This window comes from Peromyscus maniculatus, chromosome X (assembly GCF_049852395.1).
Source record: "Peromyscus maniculatus bairdii isolate BWxNUB_F1_BW_parent chromosome X, HU_Pman_BW_mat_3.1, whole genome shotgun sequence".
Taxonomy (NCBI): Eukaryota; Metazoa; Chordata; class Mammalia; order Rodentia; family Cricetidae; genus Peromyscus; species Peromyscus maniculatus.
In genome coordinates this window covers 78,818,841-78,846,586 of record NC_134875.1, presented here as the reverse complement: position 1 = coordinate 78,846,586, position 27,746 = coordinate 78,818,841, and the positions used below count along the sequence as shown (strand labels likewise).

The 27,746-nt window shown below is 36.0% G+C and overlaps 1 protein-coding gene across 3 annotated transcripts; it reads left to right on the top strand.

Moving 5' to 3' along the window:
- The first annotated feature begins 2,155 nt into the window (after window positions 1-2,155).
- Window positions 2,156-25,989, top strand: LOC102907083 (putative P2Y purinoceptor 10). 3 transcript variants are annotated; one of them, XM_076561658.1, is made up of 2 exons: window positions 2,156-2,307; window positions 23,229-25,989. In XM_076561658.1, the coding sequence occupies exon 2, from the start codon at window positions 23,414-23,416 to the stop codon at window positions 24,470-24,472; it is 1,059 nt and encodes a 352-aa protein (XP_076417773.1). In that variant the 5' UTR covers window positions 2,156-2,307; window positions 23,229-23,413; the 3' UTR covers window positions 24,473-25,989. The 3 variants fall into 3 exon arrangements, with proteins under 3 accessions (XP_076417773.1, XP_076417774.1, XP_042125447.1); XM_076561659.1 differs by lacking the exon at window positions 2,156-2,307 and adding an exon at window positions 2,663-2,788; XM_042269513.2 differs by lacking the exon at window positions 2,156-2,307 and adding an exon at window positions 2,778-2,959.
- The last annotated feature ends 1,757 nt before the right edge of the window (window positions 25,990-27,746 follow it).

Here is a 27,746-nt window from a genome sequence, read left to right as displayed (position 1 = left end):
TAGAAACCTCCCTTCAGATTGTTGGAAGGGCCAATGAAATCCAAGAGACAAGCCCCAAACAACATAAGCCATTGCCATTGCTCTTAGTCGTCTCCTAGAACTTGAAGATAAAACCATGTTGCTGAAGACACCACAAACTTTGGATAAAAAATTTGAAAGTTTATGTGTTGGAACTGACTTGGGAGCCTCCTCTCCAATTACTTTTTCACAGTATCCAAAGGTGTTATGCACACTGCCTATGGAGAAAAGCAATCAATAGTTCTACTGAGCTGTAAAGTCTATGGACCACAACAATGACTATGTAGTTCTTTTTTTTTTTTTTTTTTTTTTTTTTTTTTTTTTTGGTTTTTCGAGACAGGGTTTCTCTGTGTAGCTTTGCGCCTTTCCTGGAACTCACTTGGTAGCCCAGGCTGGCCTCGAACTCACAGAGATCTGCCTGCCTCTGCCTCCCGAGTGCTGGGATTAAAGGCGTGCGCCACCACCGCCCGGCGACTATGTAGTTCTTGAGTGTTTAGAATTGATTTGTGGCTGGGATATGGAAGAATTTGGAATATTTGGTTAGTAAAACCATTTAATGCTGTAGATAGAGTGTAATGGGCCACTCTGATTGGAGTTTGGAAGAAAAAATGTTAAGAGATGCATACAGTGGGGTCCTGGTTCATAAGTTTTTGAGGGGGGACAAGGACTGCGTTAGGTGTCTTTTGATTGTTTTTTTTTTTAAATCAGGAATCTGGCTGCATTCTGCCCATCTTCTGAGACCTTGAGTGCATTTAAACTAAAGGATTACAGTCTAATTTGCTTAGGGTAGTGAAAAGGTGTAGAGCAGGCACACATTCATTGTTCTGTGTTTGCTGATTATGGATATGATATAACCAGTTACTTCTAACCTATGTCCAGTTGATTTCCTTGCCATGAGGCATTGTACATTGAACTGTGAGCAAATAAAAAACAAAACAAAACAAAACCTTTCTATGTTAAGTTACTCTTATTGGGGCGTTGTATCAGAGCAACCTAAGACAGCCAGGTACTAATCCTGGCTTTGCTAGCTTTGCTTTTCTGGGTAATCTCTTTTCCTTTTTGTTTTCTCAAGGCTGCTTGCCTCATAGCAATATCATGCTCATTTGTTTGTTTTTGCCACAACATCAGAAGATAGAAAACTAGTATATGAAAAAAAGAAAAGGTCCAGAATAAAAAAAGTTTCCAGAGAGCCCCATGAGCATCTTAGATACTCAAACTATAAAATAGTAAAATTAAGATCACTGGGGAGGAACTTTCAGTTTCAAAGCTTTGTTTTTGCTTCACTTAATGTTTTTAGATGAAAGTTTGTATACAACTACCAGTTAACCCTTTCAATGGGGCCAAGACTAAGATTATAGAATTCTGAAAGTTTTTATTTGAGATCTTTATTACACTTCATTCTGAGACATTGTGATGCTTTTTAGGCATTTCCTTTTTCTTCAGCCATGCTTAAAGCTACCCTAACAATGTCTTTACAATATGTTCTTAAAAACTTCATATGTTAAAGTTAGTATTATTAAAGATAAGTATATGAATATGGAATTCTTTTTTTATAACTTTATTTTATGTGCTTCTGTGTAAAGGTGTCAGATCCCCAGGAACTGGAGTTACAGACAGTTGTAAGCTGCCATGTGGGTGCTGGGAATTGAACCCAGGTCCTCTGGAAGAATAGCCAGTGTTCTTAACTATTGAGCCATCTCCCCAGCCCTGAAGATGCAATTCTTAACCCCAAAGAAGACCACAATTCACACATTTAGTCATCATTTGGGGTGATCTTATGAGCACAATCTTTTTGGTGATCTCAAATCATTACATTTGTGTGACCCAATAAAACTCTCAAAGATGTTCTTATTATTACCATTCTTTAATTTCTAAAAGAGATAATGTGGCAAAACGGAGCTCCAATCTAATTTGGAAATATTGACCTCATATAGCCAGCCTTAAAGTCATATGTGACTCAGATATATGCATGCATACACAAAGAAAAAGGAAAAAAAAGGAAGGAGAAAGCTGATGATAGAATAAGATGGGCGTGTGCAAAGCAGGAAGCTCAGTGCATTCTTGACACATTCTCTGTCAAAGTACATGGCAAAGCCACATGACCTTTTATGTCTTTAGATGGAAACATTATCCATTGTAGACATGGGATGTAATGATATCTGGAAGCATAGTATCTTCTATAGTTTTAGCAGACTGTGATGTAGCTAGCTACCTAGTAGCTTTGTGAGTACTAGAAATGGATTTCCCTAAGAAGTAGATGCCAGAAGATTGCTGCAGAACGATGCTATGGTAAGGAATGAAATACAATGGAAAGAGAATGGGGGATCAATATATAAGTTGATACTTATTGATTTCTATAGAAACGTGATTAGGATTTTAATTACATAGCAATTGGTTTTTCAATAGTAAAATAAAATTCTAACGGTTAAGCTGGGTTTTTGCATAGCACACACTTTAAATGTTCAGAGGAGACTGAAAAAACCATGGTAATACGTGGCAAATTAAAGTCAGATACTCTGTTCCTGATTGAAGAAGTGTACAAATCATGGAAACTCTGAATTTATCAAAGCCAAAATTTGAATTTACTTTGCCCACAATATTCTCTGAGGCGAATGCTTCCCCAACAACTGAGTGATGCTGACGAACAGTTCTACCTCCCATTAGAGGTAAACGATTTTGTTTTTTTTCCTGTTTTGCTGAATAAACTACGTTACTTCCTCTTCTAGCTGTACAAGCCTGCAGTTCACTACAGGATATCTGGGTAGAAAGGGTAAGGTTCTTGGCTTTCTCTTCATACATTCAAAAATAGAACTAAAAAGCTTCTGTGAATTGAAAACGACAGTGGGAATTTCTGCTGCTTCCATTGAAAACTTAATTCTGAGTCTGCTATATCTTACCTTTGGGGGGATATATTGTTATGAAGAATGGAGACTTCAGTGAGGTAATATCTATTTATAAGTTTAAGTGGTTAAAATGTTCGCTGAAACTGCTGCATGCTTTCGGAGAGGAAATGTGGCTGTCTAGATAGAAAGCTCCTTTCTCTACAATTTAACATGCCACTGACAAAAACCAGGGGTCCAGACTTGTGTTAAACATTGCTCCTAACAATTCTATGTTAAAATTGAGATTGTGGTTCATTAAATGCGTTTTTGTTAGTGTGAGCCAAGGGGAGAAAATAAACTTACAATTTTAAACTCATGGTTTGTGTCAACCAAATTAAAGCAGCATTCAAATAGTAAATGCATCTAAGTGCCTTAATCTTTTCATAAGATGAGACTTGACATGTTTTCTCGAATTGGGACATTTTCCATGCATGCATTTTCCGGTGGGATGTGATGGCTTCAAATAGCACAAAAGGATTTTCATCAAGCCCTAGAAGCTAGCACAGCTGTCGAGTCTCAATGGGGCTGATTCTCAGCTTACGATGAACATTTCTTTGGATGTATTTTTAATTTGAGAACATGGGAAGCATTTTCAGAAGGCGTTCCAAGCATTTTGCTGTCCTTTTTAGAAGGAATTCCTTCTGTGTTTTTTTTTTTAACGTGTTCTTTTTAAAGTCTGCTAATTTCACACGTGGAATTTGATTCTTTGATATGTAAAATTATCCACAATATGTAAGATTACATATGACTCTAGATGAGACTATAAGCTGTAGTAAAATATAAGTGAAACCTATTTATTAGGAAAATATAAATGAAACCCATTTACACCAACACCTTCCTTCTCCTGTGGTGAGCAAATCAGTGTATTTTGTACAGATTTAATTTCCCCAGAATGAAGTGTTAGAAACAGTAAATTCCCCTTTTTAAAAAAAGATCCCCAAATGAAGGTTTTTTTTTTTTCTCTAAAAATTTAGGATAAATGCTTTATTGTACTACTAGTTTTTTTCCAGTAACAAAATGAAACTAACAGCTGTAGACTACATGAGCATGACTCACAGGATGGCACTATGTGTATATTATGGTTGCCAAGTGGCACCATACTGTCTGCTATTGAGAGAGCTCTGCCTAATCTCTCTAACCACAAGTATGGGTGGGGCTTTTTTCCTATAGCAAAGTTGTTCCAAAGTGACTGATACTTGGGCCAGTATGTGAAATCCAGGCAGGCTAAGCAGCTGCACTGCTCTGGGAACCTCCAGAAGGGCTGAAATCAGCGGCACTCCATGGACAGACCCTCCTTAGAAACTGTTTTGGTGGGATTATGACAAAAGATGTCCTCAGTAGACTTAAAAAGTTCTGGGTGGAGTTTTCTCTCCAGTCAGTTTCCCCTTCTCCCATTCCACCCAGGAAGTTTAATGGGAAGAAAGATCAGTTATTCAAGCAGCTTCTGAAACTAGATGAGGGAAGAAGGAAATTAATCATCTCTGTGTCCCCAGCAGCACAGTTTAACACAAAGTTGGAGCTTAGTAGGGACTAGACGCTTGCTGAATTGTAGAACCCTAGGGGAAGGGAGAGGTTTCTGTTGGCTGACTCTGTGCTGATGTCTTACTTTTTGCAACTGTGAATGTGTGTGTCCTAGAAGGCTGAGAAAGAAATTATTCACTAGAGCATGAGACATTTTCCACTTGGTCAAACTTATTTGCTCAAGATTGGAAAAATAATACTTGTCTGAAAGTTCTAGTGGTATAAAATTATAATATACCATTAGAGTTAGACTTACAAATTGGCAACTGCCTAGATACAGTATTCTGGGGCTGGGAAAGAAAAAGCAAGACTCTTACTGGGTGTCCAGCAAGTGTTTCTGTCTGCCTCTAACCAGAAATGTTATTATGAATAATCTAATCTAGAGATTATTTACGGTCTCTCAAAGTTCTCCTTTCTTGTGAAACACAAGTGATGCTAATCATGGTAAAAGGTTAAGCTAGTGAAAAATTAGCTAATGAGTTTATAGGCTGAATTTTTCAGTCAGCTGGTAGGTTTTCACAAACCAGGAAGTCCAACACTTGGAAATGTACTAAGTAATTGAAAAGGAGGTAAGGGAGACAAAGGGTTGGGGGAGAGTTTACAGCACAGTATAAAGAGAAGTTTTCTGGCTCTGTACATCCTGCCTACTTACTAACCAAGAGTGTTAATACATATGCACCATACCTAGATAATCTTTGAACATAGCTATGAAAGGGAACACTGTCAATACTTGAGTAAAATTTTCTTTTCTGGGTTTGGAAATTTTAATTTTTAATTTTCCATCTTCAACTTTATTGCAGATATGTGGCATACTTTACTTTGGTAATTTTTTTAAAAGATTTATTTATTTATGTATACAGAAGAGGGTGCCAAATCTCATTACAGATGGTTGTGAGCCACCATGTGGTTGCTGGGAACTGAACTCAGGACCTCTGGAAGAGCAGTTGGTGCTCTTAACCTCTGAGCCATCTCTCCAGCCCCCTTACTTTGGTTATTTCCTTATCTTTTCAATCATTTATTTTCCTCATAAACTTGTTTTTAATCAGCAAATACCAGTGTATGTTTATGAGCTACAGCATGATCTTTTGATCACAGATTATCTTTCTGAAGTAAAAATGTTAAAGATGTGTTCTTCCAGAAATTTTGTCGTATACATTTGTTATTTACTATTATTGTCCCATAATGAAGTTCATTACTATAACATTCCTTCTTGTTTAGCTTTAAACTTTTTTTTGTATTGTAAGACAGGGTTTCTCTGTGTAGCCCTGGTTGTCTTGGAACTTGCTCTGTAGACTAGGCTGGCCTCAAACTCTGAGATCTGTCTGCCTCTGCCTCCCGAGTGCTGGGATTAAAGGTATGCATAATCATGCCTGGCTAACCTTGTATACTTTAATTACTATTTTCCCTTTCTCTATCCTCTCCCTAGTCTCTGGCAGCCATTTTTCTATCTTCTGTGTCCATAAATCAATATTTTAAATTTCACATATAAGATTATATAGCATTTTCTTAACTTGGTGTATTTCACTTAGCATATTGTTTTTCAGGTATACCCATTTTGTTACATGTAGCATACTTTTCAATGCCATGCAGTATTTCCTTGTGTATATATGCCACATTTTTTTTATTCATCTATTTATAGATGTCCTGCTTTCATATCTTGACTATTTGTAAATAATCATGAATTAGCATAAAAGTGTTGATATCTTTTTGCAACATATTGATCTAAGTTATTTGCATATATACTCAAGATTACAATTACTGGGTCATATACTTCTACTTAGAGCTTTGTGAGGAAACTGAATTCTGTTTTCAAAAGTGACTGTAGTGATTTACATTCCTACCAGCAGTGTGCACAAGTTCTTTTTCTGGATGGCTTCTGTGTGCTGGCTTTGGCCTGAAGGGATGCTGAGGCATTTCTGTGGGCAGGTCAGAGAATCCAGGGTTGGGCTTGACTTAATGTAAAACGTCCAGAATTTCTCACTTGAGAGCTGGGTCTGATGGAAGACTCAGTTCAATGGCTGCCAAATTACCCGATTGTTTTTCTGAGATGCTTCTGAAGTTTCTGCAAGCTAATCAGAAAATCATTTCTTAATTTTGGATCACACTCTTCACACTCAACAGCTTGGGTGGAGATGCAAAGATTTGCTCCAAATACATTAGATAGGAAACATCTGAGATAAACCCTCTTTTACTAGTTTCCAGCCAGTTGACCTTAATGGATCTCAGCAAGAAATGTATAAGAAAGCCTTTTTATTTGTAAATATATTTTTGTTTTACAAGAAATTGAGAAAATAGTACAGATTCCTTTTGTATACTTCAGCAAACTTTCCCCAATGATAAGATGTTAAGAAACGATCCTACATTATCAAAATCAGGCAGTTGAAAGTGATATAATACAATGAACTAGACTGCAAAACTTATTTATATTTTATCAGTTTTGGCAAGCATTCATGTGTGTATTTTATCATATACATACATTTTCTCAAACAACATCACAATCAATTGGGAAATCCTTTATCATCACATAAGTCCTCTTGTGCTATACCATTACATCAGAACCCACCCTAGTCTATAGCACTTTGATAACTTTTCATTTGCTTTCCACATCTATGTTTTGTTTTGAGTACACTATACAAATAGAATGAAGTAATATATAATCTTTATAGATGGGCCATTTTCACTTAGCATATTTCTTTGAAACCTATATAGTTTGTTCCCTGTACCACTAGTTGGTTCATTTTTATTGTTAGTCATGATACCAGCATAGGGATATAATAAACCTTGTTTATCAATAGATATCTATCAATATCTATCCACTAAAGTGTTTAAGTTGCTTCCATTCTGTTTTGGGGGAGAATATTACATCTAAATGGCAGTGAGCATCTGTTTACAAGTTTCTTATGGATATGGTTTTATTTTTCTTTGGCATCTACCTAGAGATAGAATTTCTAGGCTTTATAGTATGTGTGTTGTTAGTTTGCTAAAATCTGTCAAACATCTTGGCAGAGCAGTTGTACATTTCCTAAGAGAATTAATGTATGAGAGACTCACTTGTTCTGATTCTTTTTTAGCATTCGCTGTGGCAAATAGTTTTTGTTCTATACATCCTATTAAGTATAATATTGTAACTCATTGTAGTTTTAGTTGTCTTTCCCTAATGGTGGCAATCTCCCCACCTCCCACCCCCCATGTGTAAATGTATGTATGTTTCACAGCTCCATTTTGGAAGAATGCCTGTTCATCTTCTTTCTCTATTTCTAGTTACATTGATTTCTTATTGTTTGTTTTAAGAGTTTTCCTTAATGTGTACATCAAATAAAAATCTCTTAGATTTGAAACACTGAAGCATTTTCTTCAAACTTGTGCCTTGCCTTCTTAATCTACTCTTTTTTTGTTTTGTTTTTGTTTTGTTTTGTTTTTTCGAGACAGGGTTTCTCTGTGCAGTTTTGCGCCTTTCCTGGAACTCACTTGGTAGACCAGGCTGGCCTCGAACTCACAGAGATCCGCCTGCCTCTGCCTCCTGAGTGCTGGGACTAAAGGCATGCGCCACCACCGCCCAGCTTAATCTACTCTTTCATAGAACAGAGGTTTCAATTTTTGTGAGGTCAAATTTAGTTATTTCATTTTGTTTCTTCCTATATCATCATTTTGTGTCATATCTTAGAACATTTTACTAACAGATTTTGAAGACTTCTCATCCCCCCATACTTTATACCGTTATATTTTATAGGTTGAAGTATGAGGCATTTTGAGTTTAGTAAAACATAGTTTTTAACAATAGAGTACTTTTATTCTCCTATGGATATATAGTTGCTAAAATATCATTGATTGAACGGCTATATTTTCTTCATTAAATTTTTCACTTCTGTAAAAACTGAGGAATTGTGCATTTTTATGTTGGCTTATTCTTTTTATTTTCATTTACTTAATTCATTTACTTAATTCATTGTCCAACAATACTATGCTGTCTCGATTGCAGTGGTGGTCACAACTGGGTATAGTGGAGCAAGCTTATAATCACAGCAGCTTGACAGGCTTAGCTAAAAGTTTATGAGTTCAAGGTCTGTTTGAGTTACAGAGCAAGTTCAAGACTAGTCTGATTTACTAAGTGAAAACCTGCCTCAAAATTTAAAAGAAAGAAAAGGAAGCCACAAAATTATATACAGTGACTGTTCTCACTTTTGTCTTTCATAATTATCCTAGTTGTTTTAGTTCCGTTGCCTTATGATACAACTTTTCAAATAAGCAACTCCATATCCTACAAAAGTATCTGCTGGGGTTTGGGAGTACTAGTAAACTACATATCAATCTGGGGAGAGTGTATATCTGCCATAGTTTGATTCTCTGTTGTGATAAAATACTAATCAAAAACAACTTGGGGAGGAAAGGGTTAATTTCATCTTAGACCTCTCAGGTCACATTCCTGAACAGAAGGAAGTCAGTGCAGGGACCCATGCAAAAAATCTGAAGGCAGAAACTGAAGCAGAGTTCTCAGAGTAATGCTTCTTACTGCCTTGTACTCCATGGCTTGCTCAGCTTGCTTTGCTATACAACTGAGGACCATCTGCTCAAGGGTGGCACCACCCACAGTGGGCTGAACTTTCTTTCATCAATCACTAACAAGAAAATGCCCCACGGACTTACTGACAGGCCAATCTGATGGAGACATTTTCTCAATTGAAATTCCCTCTTCCTGGACTTGACTGTAGTTTGTGTCAAGTTGACAAAAACTAACAAGAACACATCTAAACATTTAAATATAATTTTTAACTTTGTGAGGATTTCATACATGAGTAAACTATATTTACATCAGCCCCTTCCTTCCCCTTCTCTAACTTTAGCACACCAAACTCTCTTTCAGATTCAAAACCTCTTCTTGTAAAACTGTTTTTGTTATGTATGTAATATATGTAATATGTATATTTTATACTATATGTGGTACATACATATATATCATTTTCATAATATATAGAGAGATAAACACATTGTATTGGTTGTAAATGCAAGTGTTTAGGATGGCCACTTGGTATTGGATAATCTATAGTCTTTATAATCTCCCAATCAATAAGCACATTATAGTTTTAATATAAACCTGGAATTTTTATCAACATTTTGTGGCTTTCAATATAGTTCCTGTATATGTTTTGTTAGATTTATGCCCAACTATTCATGGAGTTTTAAGCTGTTATAAATACATCATTGTAATGTATATGAGATTTTTTTGGGGGGATTCATTAATTTTTTTTCATACATGATAGTCATTGTTTTAGAATAGAGAACATATCTTTTTGGCTTTTCGATTTGCCCTTTATTTCTTCTTTTCTTTGTCTTATTACACCGGCTAGCATTTTGAATGATAACACTATTTGTTACTGATTTTGTTGAGATGGTTTATGAATATTTCTAGTTTTTGAGAGATTTTAAAATGAATGCAGGATTTTGTCCAGTGCCTTTTCTTCATTAGTTTGTTCCTGTGAGTTTCCTCCATTAACATATTAATAAAATTGATTGCAGTATTTCCTGTTAAAACATCAAACCAGCCCTTTGCTTGTAAAGTAATTTTATCTGATCTTTTTGTATGGTATTTTTATATGTCACTATGTTTTGTCCCAATCCTGACATCACATTTTATCCATCCATTTTTATCGATGGGCTTGTGATTTATTTCTGTTTTTACTCCTATGAGTTTTATCATTGTCGAAACTTTGATTTCTCTCAGTTGTAATACATAGAGATAGAATGGTTGGCTCATATGGTAATTCTATGTGTGAGATCTTGAACCACTTGCAGTCCATTTTACAAAGCAGCACTACATCTGATGACCTAGCCAGAAACACATAGACTCTAACTTCTATTCATATCCTCTAATAGTTCTTATTTCTGATTTTTAACTTTAATCATTCTAATGGACATGAATTGTCACCCCAAGGCATTAGCTTTCATTTCTTAATCAAGAAAGACAGGTTTCATATGCTTACATAGACATTTTACAATTATATTTACATTATCCAGAGAATTCTAGCCAGACATTTGTTTTTCAAACTTTCTCAGCATAGTACACTTTCTGAATCACTTATCATCCATATAAACATTAGCTATGGCACATGAATTTGTATATTATCATGTCTACTTGGACTCCAACTTTTGAGCAAAGTAGATAGTCAAGGACACTTCTAAATGTTATTCCCACTGAGAGGATTAACTTTGCTATAGTCTTCAGGGATGTTACAGGAAGGTGCTATGCTGTAATGTTGCAGTTGTCCACCTTTGTTTATGTTTCCATATCATACAGAACCATTTGCAAACCATACCAGAACTTACTTATTTGGTCAACAGGCATTCGTGATACATATTAGTCATGACTGTGGACTTTGATTTACAAATTTATGGCTTGAAAGGTCCAGGATATCTAGTTTAAGATGTCCAACAAAAATGTCATGTTGCATGTCTACAAAGGCCTACAAACAACTCCAAAGATATATCTCAAATAACAGCATTTACCTGAAAAGGTTGACAGTTTTCCCCCTCAAAATTATAATAATTTGCACTGTGAATCACCTGTAAGGGGTCTCAAAAAAAGCTCCTTATGTATAGTACTGTCATCTGTTGACACCACAAATATTAATTCTGCTGTACTACAACCTTGACTTTCTCCAGAGGCTGTGACCTGAATACCAATAAAAATTAGTAGTTTTTGGATCATTCAACACATTTATTTTCTTAGTTTATTTCAGGTGTTATAAAAAAAAACACCATAAGCTGAATATCTTATAATCATAAACTAGAAGCTAAGAAGTACACCATCATGGTACCATGGCGTCTAGTACTGATTCCTTTTTATTTTGGCATGTACTTGGTAGATTCTTCATACATCTTTGCTTGGTGGAGGACGCAAGGCAAGTCTCTGAGGACAGTTTTTTACAAAGTCACTAGTTCCATTCATAAAAATTTCACTTAACCACTTTCCCCCAAATCCCACTCTTTAGTGTCATCATATTGATGAGTAGGTTCTAACATGCAGATTTTAGGGGACTGCAAACATTCAGAAAAAAGCAAAGCCTGAATAGTTCATCCAAATGTGGACATACTGCCTTCCAAACAGCAGCTCACCTACCACTTTTATAGGGTTGTCACAACATATTCTATACAAATAGAAACTTCACAAATCTAGAAAACTTGTGGTTTATACATTGTGTCTTACTTGTCAACACCTACTAAGACTAGAATGGTTTAGAAGCATGAAGACTGATGGCAATGAGTCTAGAAGAGAATCAGAGGCAACTATCGCACAGAATGCTCTTACAAATTCCTAGGCAAAGGGACAGTAAAATCTCTAGGCAGAGTTCAGAGGCCTGTTTTGACTAGAGAGAACACAGAGCAATTTAGTTGTTTAGTATTGCCAGAATCACTTGGATTTGCTGATATGTTTCCATTCCAGTTTTATTATCTATGTGTTTCCAGTCAATGCTCCTCTTTAAGAAAAGTATTTATGCAATTGGAAACTTAATGTGTGTTATAATTCAGTCAATTAAAAGATGACATTTGTTTTGGTTGAACTAAACTGGCCTTATGACTACAGATGATAAGGTTTTTTTTTTAGTAGAAAATAAAAATGCTTCTAGATTGTCAACATGAACCTTCAGCTTCAAATTTGAAATCTTGGGCTTGGAATTTTCTTTTGCCACTTCCTCATGCATATTGAGGAGTAAGCAGCCAATCTCACTCTATCTTATAATTTTACATTTTGAACATTTTAATTCTAAAATGATAAGTGGAGGTATTCTACAAATTTATCTTCTTTAAGATTGATTAGAAAATTTCAATGGCAGTATTTTGAGTACCTCTACTACCAAATCATGCCCTGGGCTATCATGGCCTCTTCACTATATACAGCAGTCATTGATGCATTTAGTTCTAATCAGATTAGTGAACATCAAATTCATAAAAGTCCAGGAGAAATTCCAAAATTCATCCTTAAGATGGTACCTTTTTAAAACAAAGTGCTCCCATAACTCATATTAGAATCAGTAAACATATAGTTTGTGGAACAGAACTAGCAGTGGGCATAAATTATGAAATAGGTTTGCTGCTGTGAATGATTGATTGATAATAAAATGCTGATTGGCCAGTAGCCAGGCAGAAAGTATAGGCAGGACAAAGAGAGAGGAGAATTCTGGGAAGTAGAAGGCTGAGGCAGGGAGATACTGCCAGCCACCACGATGAGTAGTAAGATGTAAGTTACCGGTAAGCCACGAGCCATGTGGCAAGGTATAGATTAATATAAATGGGCTGAGTTTAAGTGTAAGAGCTAGTCAGTGGTAGGCCTGAGCTAATGGCCGAGCAGTTTAATTAATATGAGCTTCTGAGTGATTATTTTATATGTGCTTGTGGGGTCTGTGGTGCTGGATATGACTGGAGAAAACTCCAGCTACAGGTTGCAAAGTATTGCCTAGACAATCATAGATGCTGACTAGGCAACACAGAAATTCCTAAGTCAGACTGTCCTGTTAGAAGAAGCAGGATCGAGGGGACAGACAGAAGTTACTATCTGCAGGTATCTTTATGGAAGCCTCTACACCTACAGTTTACAGCTGGTTGAATGCTGCCTACTCAGATTATCTAAATGATTTCCCTTAAAGTCAAGTGAGTATGCAATTTAGTCAGGTCATGGAAATGTCTTCAAACATTAACATCCCAACAAGCCAGCCTGATTGGTTACACACTCCAATAGTTCAATTAAAAAGATAAGTGATGGCAAAAAGCAGAAAGAGAAAAGTTATCCAACATGACAACACTCTGAAGATGAATAGGTAAAGGAGTCCAAGGGCTCCAAATTCATGTTTGCAGAACTAACATGAGCTTTAGGTTTAAACAGAACAATAATCAGGGGCGAGAAGTATAATTTCACAGCCCTTATAGATATAAGGCCAATGACCTAGTTCCTTGCCATCAGCTAATGTAAAGCAGAAAGATAGATATAAAATTATGGCAATGGTTTCAGGTTCATCCTGTTTTAAATAACCTGTGGGTACAAGGGAGGAGTCAGTGATTTTCAGCACAAGCAGTTTCCAAGTAGTTGTTATACACACAGCTTTGCCTAAGGTAGGGCTCCATCCTTGTGAGGAGCAAAGACAAGGAGAAATCGTGAGGACAAGAGGGAGATATTGGTGTTAATGATTCCCATGAAGGTGGAGCCACTGCCACTTCCCTTCTGCCTACTTGCCCCAAATAGCTGATCTGCCCACTACCTAGTGCTGGAAACAATAAATGAAAAAATGCTCAAGATTTTTAGCCAGCAAAGAAACATAAATCAAAACTACATTGCAATTCTGTTGTGAAGAACTCAGAATAGCTACCATCAAATAAAAAATATTAGTATTATGTGTATAGTGCTTTGAATGAGACTTTGGCCCCTGTAGGCTCAGCTATTTGGAGACTTGGTCCCCAGTTGGTGGCCCTGTTAGTGGAAGTTATGGAATCTTGTTGTTGGAGGAAATACTGGCATTGGGGGTGGGGTGGGATTTGATGTTTATAGCTTTCTGATTCATGTTGGGGGTTGAAGAGATGATCTTTCAGCTTCCTGCTCCAGCTGCCTGCTGTCATGTCTCCTCTTGCTCCTATGAACTCGCACTCTGGAATTGTAAGCTAATCTTTTTCTTCCATAAGTTGTTCTTGGCCATGGCATTTTATCTCAGAAACAGGAAAGTAATCAATAATGTATGAGAGAAATGAACCCGTATGTACTGGTGATTAAAATGTCAATTAGTAAATTAGTCCAGCTGTTATGAAAATCAGTATGGAAGGTCTTCAAAAACCTAAAAACAGGACTACCATGTGATCTTGAAATATCACTTAAGTATATATCTGAGGAATAAAAGATGCCAGAATATCCATATTTATTTCACTACTATTCACAATAAGCTAGATATGGAATCAGTCAAGATGTCCATCAACAGATGAATAGGTAACGGAAGTGTATATGTATAATAGGGATATTAGTCAAGCACAAAGAAGAAAATGGTTTCATCAGAAGGAAAATTTTAAAAAAATTGTAGGTCATTCTTCTAGACAAAATAAACCAGACTAAGAAATATGACTATCATATTTCTTCCGATGAATAAAACACTTAGCATTCTCTCTCTCTCTCTCCATATATATATATGTGAAAGTGTATGCATACATATGAAAGAATATACATACATATACAGGTATATCTGAAGGAAGAGAGGGGATTGTTTTGGGGTGGGGCTGACCAGTGGTGAAAGAGGAGAAAGATGTGAAAGAGATGAAAGATGAAAGAGAGAATGGAGATAATATGCAAATAAACTATGTACATGTATGAAAATAACAATAAAGAAAACCACTCTTTTGTTCTAAAAGAGATAACTGCAGCTTATGTTTTTTACATTATTATCTACAATTGAAAAGATATAGAATCATCTTAGGAGCTCATAAGATAGGAGTGAATGTGTGTGTGTGTGTGTGTGTGTGTGTGTGTGTGTGTGTGTGTGTGTGTAAGAGAGAGAGAGAGACAGAGACAGAGAGACAGAGAGAAAGAGACAGAGACAGAGAGAGACAGAGAGACAGAGATTAAATAGATAGTACCATAGATTAAATAAGTAGGACCATAGCTTTATAACTGAGTTTATAAAGGAAAGAATCAAGACAGTCATGGCTATCAAGTTCAAGTACATGTTTGTCTGTCCTGCTATCCAGTTGTTCCATGATCACTGACTTACTATTCTTCCTTCTTCCTAACATTTCATTGCCACTCTTCTAGAAAATCTCTTGACCACATATGTGAAAGTTCTATTTCTAAACTTTAAAATATATTCCATTAATCTTTATGTCTATCATTATACTCCAGCCACCTTGCTTTGATTACTGTCATTTTAAAATGAGTTTTGAAATGCCAAAGTGTGCATCTTCTAGCTTTTTTCTATTATCAATCCTAAGCTTTTTGCATTTTTTGCATCATTTTGCCAATATCTGTAATTAAGGTAGCTATGATTTAGACAGGAATTGCAATTAATGTATACAACAATTTGGCTACATTGCTGTTTTAACAATATTAAGTCTTCAGTGTTATTCTTTAAAAGCTTTAAGAGCCATAGTGAAGCCATTGGAGCTTACACTTTTCATTGTGATGTGTTTATTTTTTTATTTTTTTTGGTTTTTCGAGACAGGGTTTCTCTGTGTAGCTTTGCGCCTTTCCTGGAGCTCACTTGGTAGCCCAGGCTGGCCTTGAACTCACCGAGATCCACCTGGCTCTGCCTCCCGAGTGCTGGGATTAAAGGTGTGCACCACCACCGCCCGGCTAAATATACATTTTGACTGTTTCGTGTAAATATGTAAATTTAGCTATGTAAACATTGTACTGGTGTTACTATTATTACAATCATTAATTCTGCCAGTAATAATGTATTCTCTTTCAACTTTGTTATTATTGTGGATTTTTTTCTTAATATTTTTTGCAAGTCCAGTTAAAGGCTTGCAAGTTTTGTTTATGCCTTCAAGGAGCCAATTTGGGTTTTGTTGATTTTTTTCTATTATTTTTCATTCCTTTTTGCTTATTCATGCTTTATTTTCTATTTTTACATCGATAAATTCTGATTTAGTGATGTTTTTCCATTGATGCTTCCATAATGTAGAAGGTTAGGTCATAGATTTCAAAATGCTGTCAGTTTTAATATATCCTTTAATCTAAAACGTTCCCTCTAAGGACAAATTAAAACATTTTTATATTTTTCTTGTGGTATTTTGACGAATGTGTTACTTAAGAGTTTGTTTGTAAATTTGTTTCTATTTGTTAAATTCCAAAATTTTCTTCTTTTAATTCATCTCTCCTCTTGCTATTTTTCCCAGCCTGGCCTTGAATTATTGAGCTCAAGCAACCATTTTGTCTTAGCTCACCCATCATTACCCATATGCCCTGTCCAGCAAATTAGTGGATTTGTTTCAACATATTGATGCTGAGATGAAATCCACAGTCTTGTGCATACTGAAGATACATTTCAGTTTTTCTTTGTAAGCAACATATAGTTGAGTATAGTTATTTGTCTTATTCCATTTTACCAATGTATTAACTATCCCCTGATATGTCTAATTTGCCTTTATTTAATTTAAAATAAGATTAGGTGTTAATAGGCTTTTTGAATACTCATTCTCTCAATGTTTTATAGTGTTGTGACATTTTTATTTAATACCCCATTTCATTTTCATTTGTGTTACATAAACATTTCCTTATGAACATTTGAATTTATTTATTTATTTTGTTCTTTTTGCTTTCACTTTTGAGTGATTTTCTTAGTTGTTTACACTTGAATCACAAATAATGCTTTAACTTGAAGAACTCCACTTCAGATCAATGTCAGCTTACTTTCAAAGAGCTTCATTGGCTGGGCGGTGGTGGTGCACATCTTTAATCCCAGCACTCGGGAGGCAGAGCCAGGCGGATCCTTGTGAGTTTGAGGCCAGCCTGGGCTACCAAGTGAGTTCCAGGAAAGGCTCAAAGCTACACAGAGAAACCCTGTCTCGAAAAACAAACAAACAAACAAACAAAAAAGCTTCATCGGAAGTAAAGAGACTACTTAGAAGGTAAGCGAGAGATGGACCTGATGGCCACCTGTATCAGAATAGGGCTGAGTGAAGCAGGATAAAAGAAATGACTCTATATTTTAAAATCCAGGAAAACAGAAATATTATGATTTGGTGATTATGTATGAGGCTAGTCGGTAAACATGTTCAAGGTATCATGTGTTGTGTGAATTGAATATATGTCAGTGTGATCATATAGCATCATGTAAATACCCACTTTTAAGGGACTAGGAGATATGTTTCAAAAATACTAAGATAATATGCTTGTTAAGGACGTTAGAACTCAAAATCAATTCCCCAAATAATATAAAATTGCATACCTGCTTCCAGGTATCAAATATTGAGATGTCCTGAGGATTAAATGATATAAGGTACATTAGAAATTCTTAGTAAATTTAATTTTCATGAAATATGGTATCCATGAAGTTGTAAGTTGGCAGATACATCAAAAATGCAAAGAAAATTGAAGTCAACAAGGGCTTAAGAAGTCAGGAGTAGTTTCCTGAGGTACAAGAAACTTAAGCCGGGCTTTGAAATGTATTTATATTTTGTCTTCTCTCATGACTCAGAAGAATTTCACAAAACAAATGAGAAGAAAAGCAGCATGCATTGTGACATTACTATATACCAGATGCAAACATTGTGAAAATTAGCTTCCTTCTTTGAACATATAAACAATGGTGTACATTGTATAATTTACGAGACTGTAGATAAGATAAATCAAGAAAAACAGCTCCTAAGCACAGATACTTGCTTTCAAACTCAGGTCTGTCTGAAAATAGTCTGTAGTTGTACTACTATAGTATATTGACTGTCAGGAAGAAAAACAAACAAAGCCAGAAAACGGAATTTAACTTACATTGGCACCAGATAAAAAAGAATTTGAAATAGGTGGTTTTGGGACAAAGTTTATGAGTTTTTCCAAATTCTGGGGGAGGGGGTGGTGGTAAAATCAGAAATAGATTTTACTGTTAAAACAAAAATCAGCCACAAATGAGAAAAGTGTTTTTACCAGTTACATTCTGAAGCCTAAGAAAGTCTTTTTAAGACCACTGTATCCTTTGACTTTTATTGAACCTCCTGTTTTGAAGTTTCTGACACTGGAGAAGGACTAGGAAGTTTAAGACAACGTAATTTGTTTTCCTATAACGCATGTTTTGTCTTAGCGTGGTTTGAATTTTGGGAAACGTTGTTTATACAAGTGCTTAGGCCACAGCATGGTGGTGATTCTGAACATTAAAAATAACTTGTATGGAACTAGTTGTATATGACATTTCAGAAATAAGTTCATTAAGCTTTTCTCAAAGATACATTGGATAATAATAACTAATTCAGATAACTGACATTGTTTCCCAATTATGGAAGATTTACTATTTAAATAGAGAATCTGACTGTATTTTTAAAACCCTAAATATGATGCAGTTTTTACTTGTTTTTCAATTTTTTAGATTTATTTCTTATTATTTTATGTGTATGATTATTTTATCTGAGTGTATGTCTGTGTACCACATGTGTGCCTAGTGCCCGAGGATATAGTGAGCCCTCCAAGTGGGTGTTGGAAATGGAACCCAGGCCCTTTGCAACAACAAGTGCTCTTAACCACTGAGCAAAATACCCCTTAAATGTTTTTTAAGCATTTCTTTCCAGAATGGTGAGAGGGGAAAGATAACTGAGTATAGATAAACATGCCAGATTATACTACAAATTGTTGGAAATTAGACCAAGCACTTGTGAAAAATTTCCTCATATTCAATGTGGAAAAGAAAAAAAGTGATTCACAATATTTGTGAGGAAAAAAAATACTTTTTTCTCAGATAAAACAACTCTGGCTTGTATTGGAAGTGGGTTAGGGTAGTGATTTCTCAAACAGTGATCACATGGGATAATTAATAGAAATGCTTATTATTGGTCTCCATCCCAGATCTACTGAATGAAAAATTCTGCGTAGAACTTCACTTTAGATCATTCTGTGGCATGCTTAACTTTAAGAACCATGTGTTAAAGTATTTGGATTTGTGGTTTCAAACCTATTAAAAGTGGAACTTTCAAGATTCTTTTTTATTATGATGTTGAGATAACTGTCATAGTTTTCTAACTACAGCTGATTCTTTAGCAGGGTGCTAAGCAATGAGTCACATATTCTGGAGATCTACTATGCACCATCACAAAACAACAAATAATACTTAGAATACTGAAGAATTACCAGCAGGAAATTTTAAATGTTCTCATGAAAATTCTAACTAGAGGAGGTGAAGAATATGTTATTCAGCTTAATTTACTATTTAACAATGTATACAGATATGTTCAACATATGCTTGCATAATTTGTCACATGCCATTTGATTGAGTCATAGTAAGCTACATCATACTTCTACCAGATAGACAAAATTCTATTTGGAATACTAACGTACTTGACACTGTAATGTTACATTAAAGAACATGAACTTTGGAATTTCATATGGGAAGCCTTCTTGGATAATTTGAATTACTGATTCAATGCCTAGCAATTCAACTTAAAATTTAAGGAACCAGTTGTTCAAATATATAAAGATGAGTATGCAATAGCATTTACCATAACTTTTAATGTATTTTTTTTCCAGAGAAGATCTCACATAGCCCCTGGGTGATTTTGACATATTTATGTAAAGGATGATGAACTTTAACTCCTGATCCTCCTGCCTGAGCCTCCCGATGTTGGGATTGTAGGAAGGTACCACCATCTGGACTTTCCCATTGTTTCTAATAATAAAGAAAATGGTATTATACTACAATGTCCATTAATTAAATAAAATATATTATATAATTCTAATTAAAATGTAAACATCTATTAAATTTATCATTTAGATGTTATTGACATGGAATTTTATCCTAATTGTGATTAAGTAATTAAAACTATGTTTATAGAAGTATATGTATACACAAGTCAAATTCAATTAAAATGGCCAACTATGAATTCATTTATAAATCAGTATACATAGAAAAATTACCTGGAAAGTGATGAATTAAAATGTTATGTCTGAAAACTTTTGTGTATATAAATGTCTGTGTGTATGTGTAAAACCAGACAGAATAGAGAGTCTCAAACTGAATGTTTTATATTAATAAAAATTTGTTTTGTCTTTGCTTATCTGTTTTCTAATGGTACTCATTTCCTTATGTGTATAAATAATGAAAGATTAAGAGCAACATAACTAGGCTTTTTAAGGAGGCTTCTTACACAATCTTATCCCCAGGGACTAGAATTATTCCTTTAAACATAGTGTATTTGCTCTGGAAAAATTGGAAGGAAGCAATCTCTCTTTTTGTAACAGTTCACTGTCAAGGTTAGTGGTCTAAATCTGGCATTGGTTCATTTCTGAACATTTGTATTATTGTATAATTACAAAAATGTGCTTTCCATCTACAAAGTTCCTGGAAAAGTTGATATTATTCTGTGGTGAGAAGCAAGAGACCCCAGTTCAGCCACCACCACTAACTTTCTGTGTGAATTTGTAACTTTTAGGTTTCCCTTTTCTGGAATTGTTTTCCTCTTTTGAAAAATGATTGATTCTTATCTAGATGGCCTTTAACAGCTCTATAATTTAGGAATCTACAATACATCTAGAAACCAAGCAGTCTTTAGAAAATGATTATGAAGTGTGCAAGCTTATAACAAAAATAAACCAAGCTTTCTAAAATACTCTTGAAGGGATTCTGTTTCTGAAGTTCACAGGATGCCTACTGATCTTTAATTTTTTTATTAATGGGGTTTCAAACATTCCTTTCACGAATCAACCTATTTGAACATCGGTGTACTTATGACACCTGGTGGTCAAGTCAAACATCACAACTAAATCCTAATCCCCAGACACTCCTTCACTCCTACTTATTCCCTTCCTCTCACAGAGACTTTCTGTCTCTCAGATTCATTTGTCCTTCATAAAATTATCTACCCAACAAACAGTCAACAGACCCTTCAAATAGTCAAGACACTTTACTTGACTTTTATTTGGGAGGAGAAGATGTAATAAGAGAATGATTAGTTGGCATGTGGGAGATTTCTATTTCCCACAGCAAAACCACTTGGAAAGGAAAGTGAACTCATCTTGCCAGAAATATTATATGATGCTCACTAAAGAGAATGATCAGAATTATGGATACTGTGAAGCCAGAAAAATTACTTCTGTAATTTGTGGAATTGAGCCTTGCCTTTTGGAAGGCTCAGTTTGTTCATCTGACAAAACAGTCATTATATCTTATTGTTTCATAGCATTGATGTCAGAGACTGATAGAGTGCACACACAGTATTTATTATAGAATCTGGCTAAAATGGGTATTTAGTAATTGTTATTCATTTTTATAATTAAACCAAAGATGAACATAAGCACTAATTGTCTGATTGTATTTCAATACTCCACCTGGTTTGTGTTTGCAAGTATTTAAAAGGATTTAGCTTGAATATAAAAAAGCACAATATCAATGATTTCAATTAGTTCAAGGAAATTATAAAAAGGTGATAGTGTTGTCTCTATTTACACTTTACTGGATCAATTACCTGATTCAGCAGCATATTTAACTCAGAGAAAAAAACCAGAGTAGCTGTTTGCCTGAGTGACCTGGTTGTTTGATTGCACTGAACTTTAAGCTCAGTAAATAGAGTTTTTACAAGAGTTACATGTACTCACTGCAGAGACATCAAGTAGGTTTTGACTTCAGCACAGTAAATAGAGTTTATCAGAGTGTTACATGTACTCACTGCAGAGACATCAAGTAGGTTTTGGCACTGCATGGGCTTTGTCTGGATTGATCACATCCTTATAATTTTTAATTAACCGTGTCTAGGTTTGTACACATGGTACTAGACCCCATATTACTTTGCAAACTAATTCAAGAGGCATTGCAACATATGCATTTCACTTTTGCATTTGAGTACTTATTGCCCTTAATGCTGTCTCATTTTTCCTTTAACTTTATAAAATGTGTAGCAAACTAGCTGTCCTTTCAAGTACTAAAAAGTACAACGAAGCACTAAAATGTTATTTACCCCTTTGTGTTTAAAATCAGCTATATAAAATATATTTCCTAAAAATCATCAAACACTAATTAAACGTTTGTTTCAAGGGTGAAATAAGCTGTACTGTGGTGGCTTTTGGCCAAAAGCAATAAAGTCATAACATAAAACAAAACCAAGAACAAGGACCATGTCATATTAGGAAATGAATGTTGAATCTGGATAAGGAAGATTTGAGAGAAGACATGATCGTTATCTTCAGATATTTGAAGATCTTTTATGTCTAACAGGGAGTAGACTATTTTGTCTTTGACAAGAATAACTAAGTTGAGACTAAGTCACTAAATAACTGGAAGACATCTCCAAAATTTATGACTACTGGAAATACAACCATTTACAGGAATAATTTTCACTGGGTTTCAGAGTTAAAAAAAGCAGCTCCCATTTGCTTCATTCATGACAGGATACCCTCTAGAGCGTCACACATTCTGGTAGTTGACTGAAATGGTGAAAAGATAGTTTCAATATATATGAGTGTCTGAAGCTGCCATGGTATTGTTAATGAACACCGAACTTTTGTGGCAAGAGTTTTAAAAGGTGTTAGCATGATGTTAGCAAAACAAACCTTGATTTCAGTCAGATTTTGAAGAAGGGAGCCCTGTTTTTCTTAAGACCTTATCCTTCCTAAAGCCTGGTGAGCTGCCAGCCCTTGCTTAGGCTCCTAATGCATGTGCCATTAACAAGAGTTCATAGCTCACCTTAACAACCATCTAATAATTTATAAAGTAGCTATTGAAAATGGATAAAGAGTTCATTATCCCATAGTTGATGACAATAACTTTGCTAAATCTCAAACTTTGGCCAGGAACAGGTATACAAATGAAACATGAAATTTCATAAGGGCGATGGAATATTTGTCTAGGGGTTGATGGGCCTTGAGACCTTGGCTGTTGTTTACTTTTACAACTTCGATGATTCTCTGTCAAAGTAAAAACCTGACTGAAGTTATTGTCAAAAGAGTGATCTTTTACATTCTTGAAAATATCTTCCTCACTGCTATTTATCTCTTGGCAGATTGCTACACTATTTTAATTTGGCATAGATGAGAGCTTTCAAATTTATGAAAGATCACATTTAATGTCTCGGGTAGGAATACAACTAATATGCATATTCACATGTGCTGACCTGCCTCTGACTCTATCTTTATTCTATTTTCCACAGAAACCACTATGCAAAGGAAGGAACATAAATGCACAAGATGGTAATTAACAGCACAAACAGTATGAAAGTAAAGTGCACTGATCTACAAATGCTGTTTCAGCACGTCCTCTTGGCAACCACCTATATCCTTGGGCAGGAGTTGTAACTCTATAGTTTACCTTGATGAACATACTGAGATATTCAAGATGGGCAGCAATAGTACCAGCACTGCTGAGAGTAATTGCAATGATACACATCCGGCATTTCAGCACTCTCTGTATGCAACCACCTATATCTTAATATTCATCCCTGGTCTCCTGGCTAACAGTGCAGCCCTGTGGGTTCTGTGCCGCTTCATCAGCAAGAAGAATAAGGCCATCATTTTCATGATCAACCTCTCAGTGGCGGATCTCGCTCATGTCCTGTCCTTACCTCTCCGGATTTACTATTATATCACCCGTCACTGGCCATTCCAGAGGGCCCTTTGCCTGCTCTGCTTCTATCTGAAATATCTCAACATGTATGCCAGCATTTTCTTCTTGACATGCATCAGTCTTCAGCGGTGCTTTTTTCTCCTGAAGCCATTCAGAGCCAGAAACTGGAAGCGTAGGTACGACATGGGCATCAGTGCTGCCATCTGGGTCATCGTGGGGACTGCCTGTTTGCCACTTCCTATCCTGAGAAGTGCTGGCTTAGCCAACAACAGTGAATCCTGCTTTGCTGATTTAGGGCTTCATGACATTAGTATGGCTTCCTCCATTGGCATGGTAACTGCTGCTGAACTTGGAGGATTTGTATTGCCTGTTGTAATTATTACATATTGCACATGGAAAACAAGAAAATCTTTACAGGAATTCCGGGATCCACCTCAGAATATTAAAGAGAGGAAAAAGGCTTTGAGGATGGTCCTAATGTGTGCAGTGGTATTCATAGTGTGTTTCACTCCTTACCATCTCAACTTCCCATTCTTTATGATGGTGAAGCAACATGTCTTCTCCAACTGCTCTTTTATTAAGAGCACTCTGTGTTTCCACATTATTTCCCTGTGTCTTGCAAATCTGAATTGTTGCCTTGATCCAGTTGTGTATTATTTTATGACTTCGGAATTTCGTGATCAATTTTCAGAACATGGCAGTTTGGTCATCCAGTCATGTGTGCGATGTAAGGACAGTACTTTGGAAATTCATCAGAGGAATGAGAATCTTCAGACTATCTCTCTTGAATGTTTGGATGCTCCAACACAATGTGAGGAAATAATTCTCTAGAATAACCTTTATACTCTGTCAGGTTAGCCATGCCATTTCAAAGTGATACTGAGCATCTTGAAGAAACATGGCCACTTCACTCAAAATAATCTGTCTACTGGAGTTCTTTATGCCAAAATCATTTGTGGACCTTCTGAGAAAAAGACTTTTTTCACAGAAAGTGATAATCAACAGAAGGAATCTCACATCTGTTCCTCAGAAATGGGGACAATCATCTCATCTTCATCTGAGAAAAACAAAATACATTAAAAAATAGTGGACGTGTACAAGTTATCTAAACAGTGACAAGTCTACATCAGAATATGACCCTAACTTTATTTAGAAAACATACACTACTTCTCCAATTGTATTACAGAGGGATGGCTTTTCATATTAACATAAATTATGGAAATTAACAATATTATAACTTAAAATACCTATAGGATTTTCTTTTTCTCACCTTGAAGAAAAAAATCTTTTCAGATGAGCTTCTCAAAATTACCATAGAAACCACAATGCAAACACCATAAACAGGATTGTGCTCTGCATATTTAACAAACTTGAGTTTAAGGGCTCAAAATGAAATCTCTTTGCCTAAATGTCTGTTTGTGACGTGATGCATATTTATGTTTACTGGCACTAATTGGGAAATAGTCTCATTTATCTGTTTATTAAAATCAGCTGTGTCATTCTCTGGCTAGGTTGATTGTTTCATATGTAACTTCAGACAACTTCATTTGATACATTTAAATCAACAGATTCCAGAAGATTCACACAATACATGCAGTTTTCATTTTGCTAAGATTTAGTTGAACGTAAGTTTTTTTTTTTTTTTTTTTTTTTTGGTTTTTCAAGACAGGGTTTCTCTGTGTAGCTTTGCGCCTTTCCTGGAGCTCACTTGGTAGCCCAGGCTGGCCTCGAACTCACAGAGATCCGCCTGGCTCTGCCTCCCGAGTGCTGGGATTAAAGGCGTGCGCCACCACCGCCCGGCTTGAACCTAAGTTTTTATAAGCAAAATATACCAATGAAATGAATTGAATCCTATCATTAATGCAGAACAAACACTGCCATTCCAAAAAAATCCCTGTTGTTGCATCATTATTAATATACATCTTTCCCACTGGAAATTTTGAAGCTTACTATTTTCAAATATTGGGTATCATTAAAATGAATTTTTATAAAGCAATAGTTAGTTTTATAAAATTACGATTTTTGTCTTGTCTATTTTTTGAATAGCCTTTAATTTTTTATTGTATTTTTTGGTTAGCATATAAGGGAATGGATTTCATTGTGATATTTTCATATGTACTTTCTTATTTACTCCCCACAGCCTTCTCTTGACTGCCCTCCAATTCTTGTTGGTGCCTTCTTCCTGCATTCTCTTTTCTGCATTCTTGATACACATGTTACCTCTTGAATTTGATTACCTCCCTTATCACATTTTACATGTGTCCCTTTTCATCTCTCTTTTTCCTCTCTACTTTCATGTTTCATGAGTGTGATTATAATATTATTATTACATATGATTAAAAATTTCATATTTGTCTGGCTTATTTTTCTTAATATACTGATGTGGTGGTAATCTAATTGTATTGAAATATTATTTTGATTTGTACTGAAATATTAATTTGATTGTATGTTAATAAATAAAGTTGTCTGGGGGTCAGAGCTATTAGAGCCATAGCAAGAGTGTGGCGGTGGTGGCACACGCCTTTAATCCCATAGATATCTGTGTGTTCAGGGTCAGAGCTATTAGAGCCATAGCAAGAGTGTGGCGGTGGTGGCACACGCCTTTAATCCCATAAGATCTCTGTGTGTTCAGGGATACAGCCAGCATTGGAGACATATGCCTTTAAGACCTAGGGGGCTGTACATTCAGACAGTGACGAGGCAGTCATGTGTTTGGGTTTACAACCAATGAGAAGGCAGAACAACATACTTTAAAAATACGAACCGACAGGAAGTAGGTCTCTTTTCGCGAAGCTAGGACAGCAGGAGGAAGGGTGAGATTTTAGCTCTGAGCTCTGACTTCTTGGCTTTCTCTTTTACATTGTTTCTGTGTTTCTTATTTAATAAGACGGTTGGTTACATCTACATCTGGCGCCCAACGTGACAAGAATCCATTAAAAACTGCTTGGCTTGGCGGCAGGTCCGCTTTCCCGCAAGGGCGGCAGGCGGCCCGCGGCGGAGGCAGCGGCGGCACACGGCGGCCGGCGGCGATCGGCTTGTTAGTCCGAGCTGCTGGCGTCCTAGTCCGGGTAGCAACTTCTAGCCCGGGCCTAGGTCTGTGAGCAGCTTGCCTAAAGCCGGTGCTACAAACAACTCAGACCTGCCCTGCCGAACAGGGCCCTGCCTGTAAAGCCAACGCACGTGGTCGGAGCTTAAGGAAGCCAGACCCAAGCCTTGACTTGGCACAAGAGGGAACACGTGGCTGCATTTAAGCTTTAGCCGGCTACGCTTTCTTGTGCATTCTCTCTTTCCTCTCTCTCTCTCTCTCTCTCTCTCTCTCTCTCTCTCTCTCTCCCTCTCTCTGGATTTACACCTGGGACACTAGGTGGCTGCTTTGAAAATCCCCTCGGATTTCTACTGTTCTACGCAGATTTGGTAAGTCATAATATATCAGATATTTTAAAGGAAACTATCTAAAAGAGAATTTTTTTTCCACATTAAAAAACAAATGGGTTTTATGTGTGCATTGGAAGAAAATTGGTTTTTGTTCGAAATTTTAGGCAGTCTGGCAATGGAACAACTATATAATATTAGTATTGGTGGAATTATGCACCTCATCACTATAATAATCCACATTTTAATATTTAAAAAGATAGTCAATTTAAGTGCCAGGATAACAGCGTTAGAAGAACTTGTTAAACCTGTAAAAATTCAGACAGAAGAAATTAACAGTGAAGTTGTTTCAAGTCGGGATCATAAGGTTGCAGAAAGAAAGCCTGTTTTCACACAGTCACCCTTAATTTATCCTGTAACAGTACAGCAGATGCCTGATCAAATGGCTACACAAAATACTTGGGCTCCAATTGAAATGTTGGATTTAAAAAGGTTTAAGGAGGCAATAGTATCTTATGGCATGCATTCCCCATATGTAAAGCAAATGTTAAACACTTGGTCAACATATAATAGGATAGTACCACAGGACTGGCGGGACCTCGCACAAGGTGTTCTGGAACCCAGCCAGAGACTGCAATTTCTGACTTGGTTTAAGGAGGAGGCTAAAAACATAGAAAAACAATGGAGGGATAAAGGAGTACAAGTTTGCCAGGATCAGCTTATGGGCGAAGGC

Excerpts from the sequence above, each read along its gene's own strand:
- LOC102907083 (XM_076561658.1), top strand. The coding sequence starts at position 23,414 with ATGGGCAGCAATAGTACCAGCACTGCTGAGAGTAATTGCAATGATACA.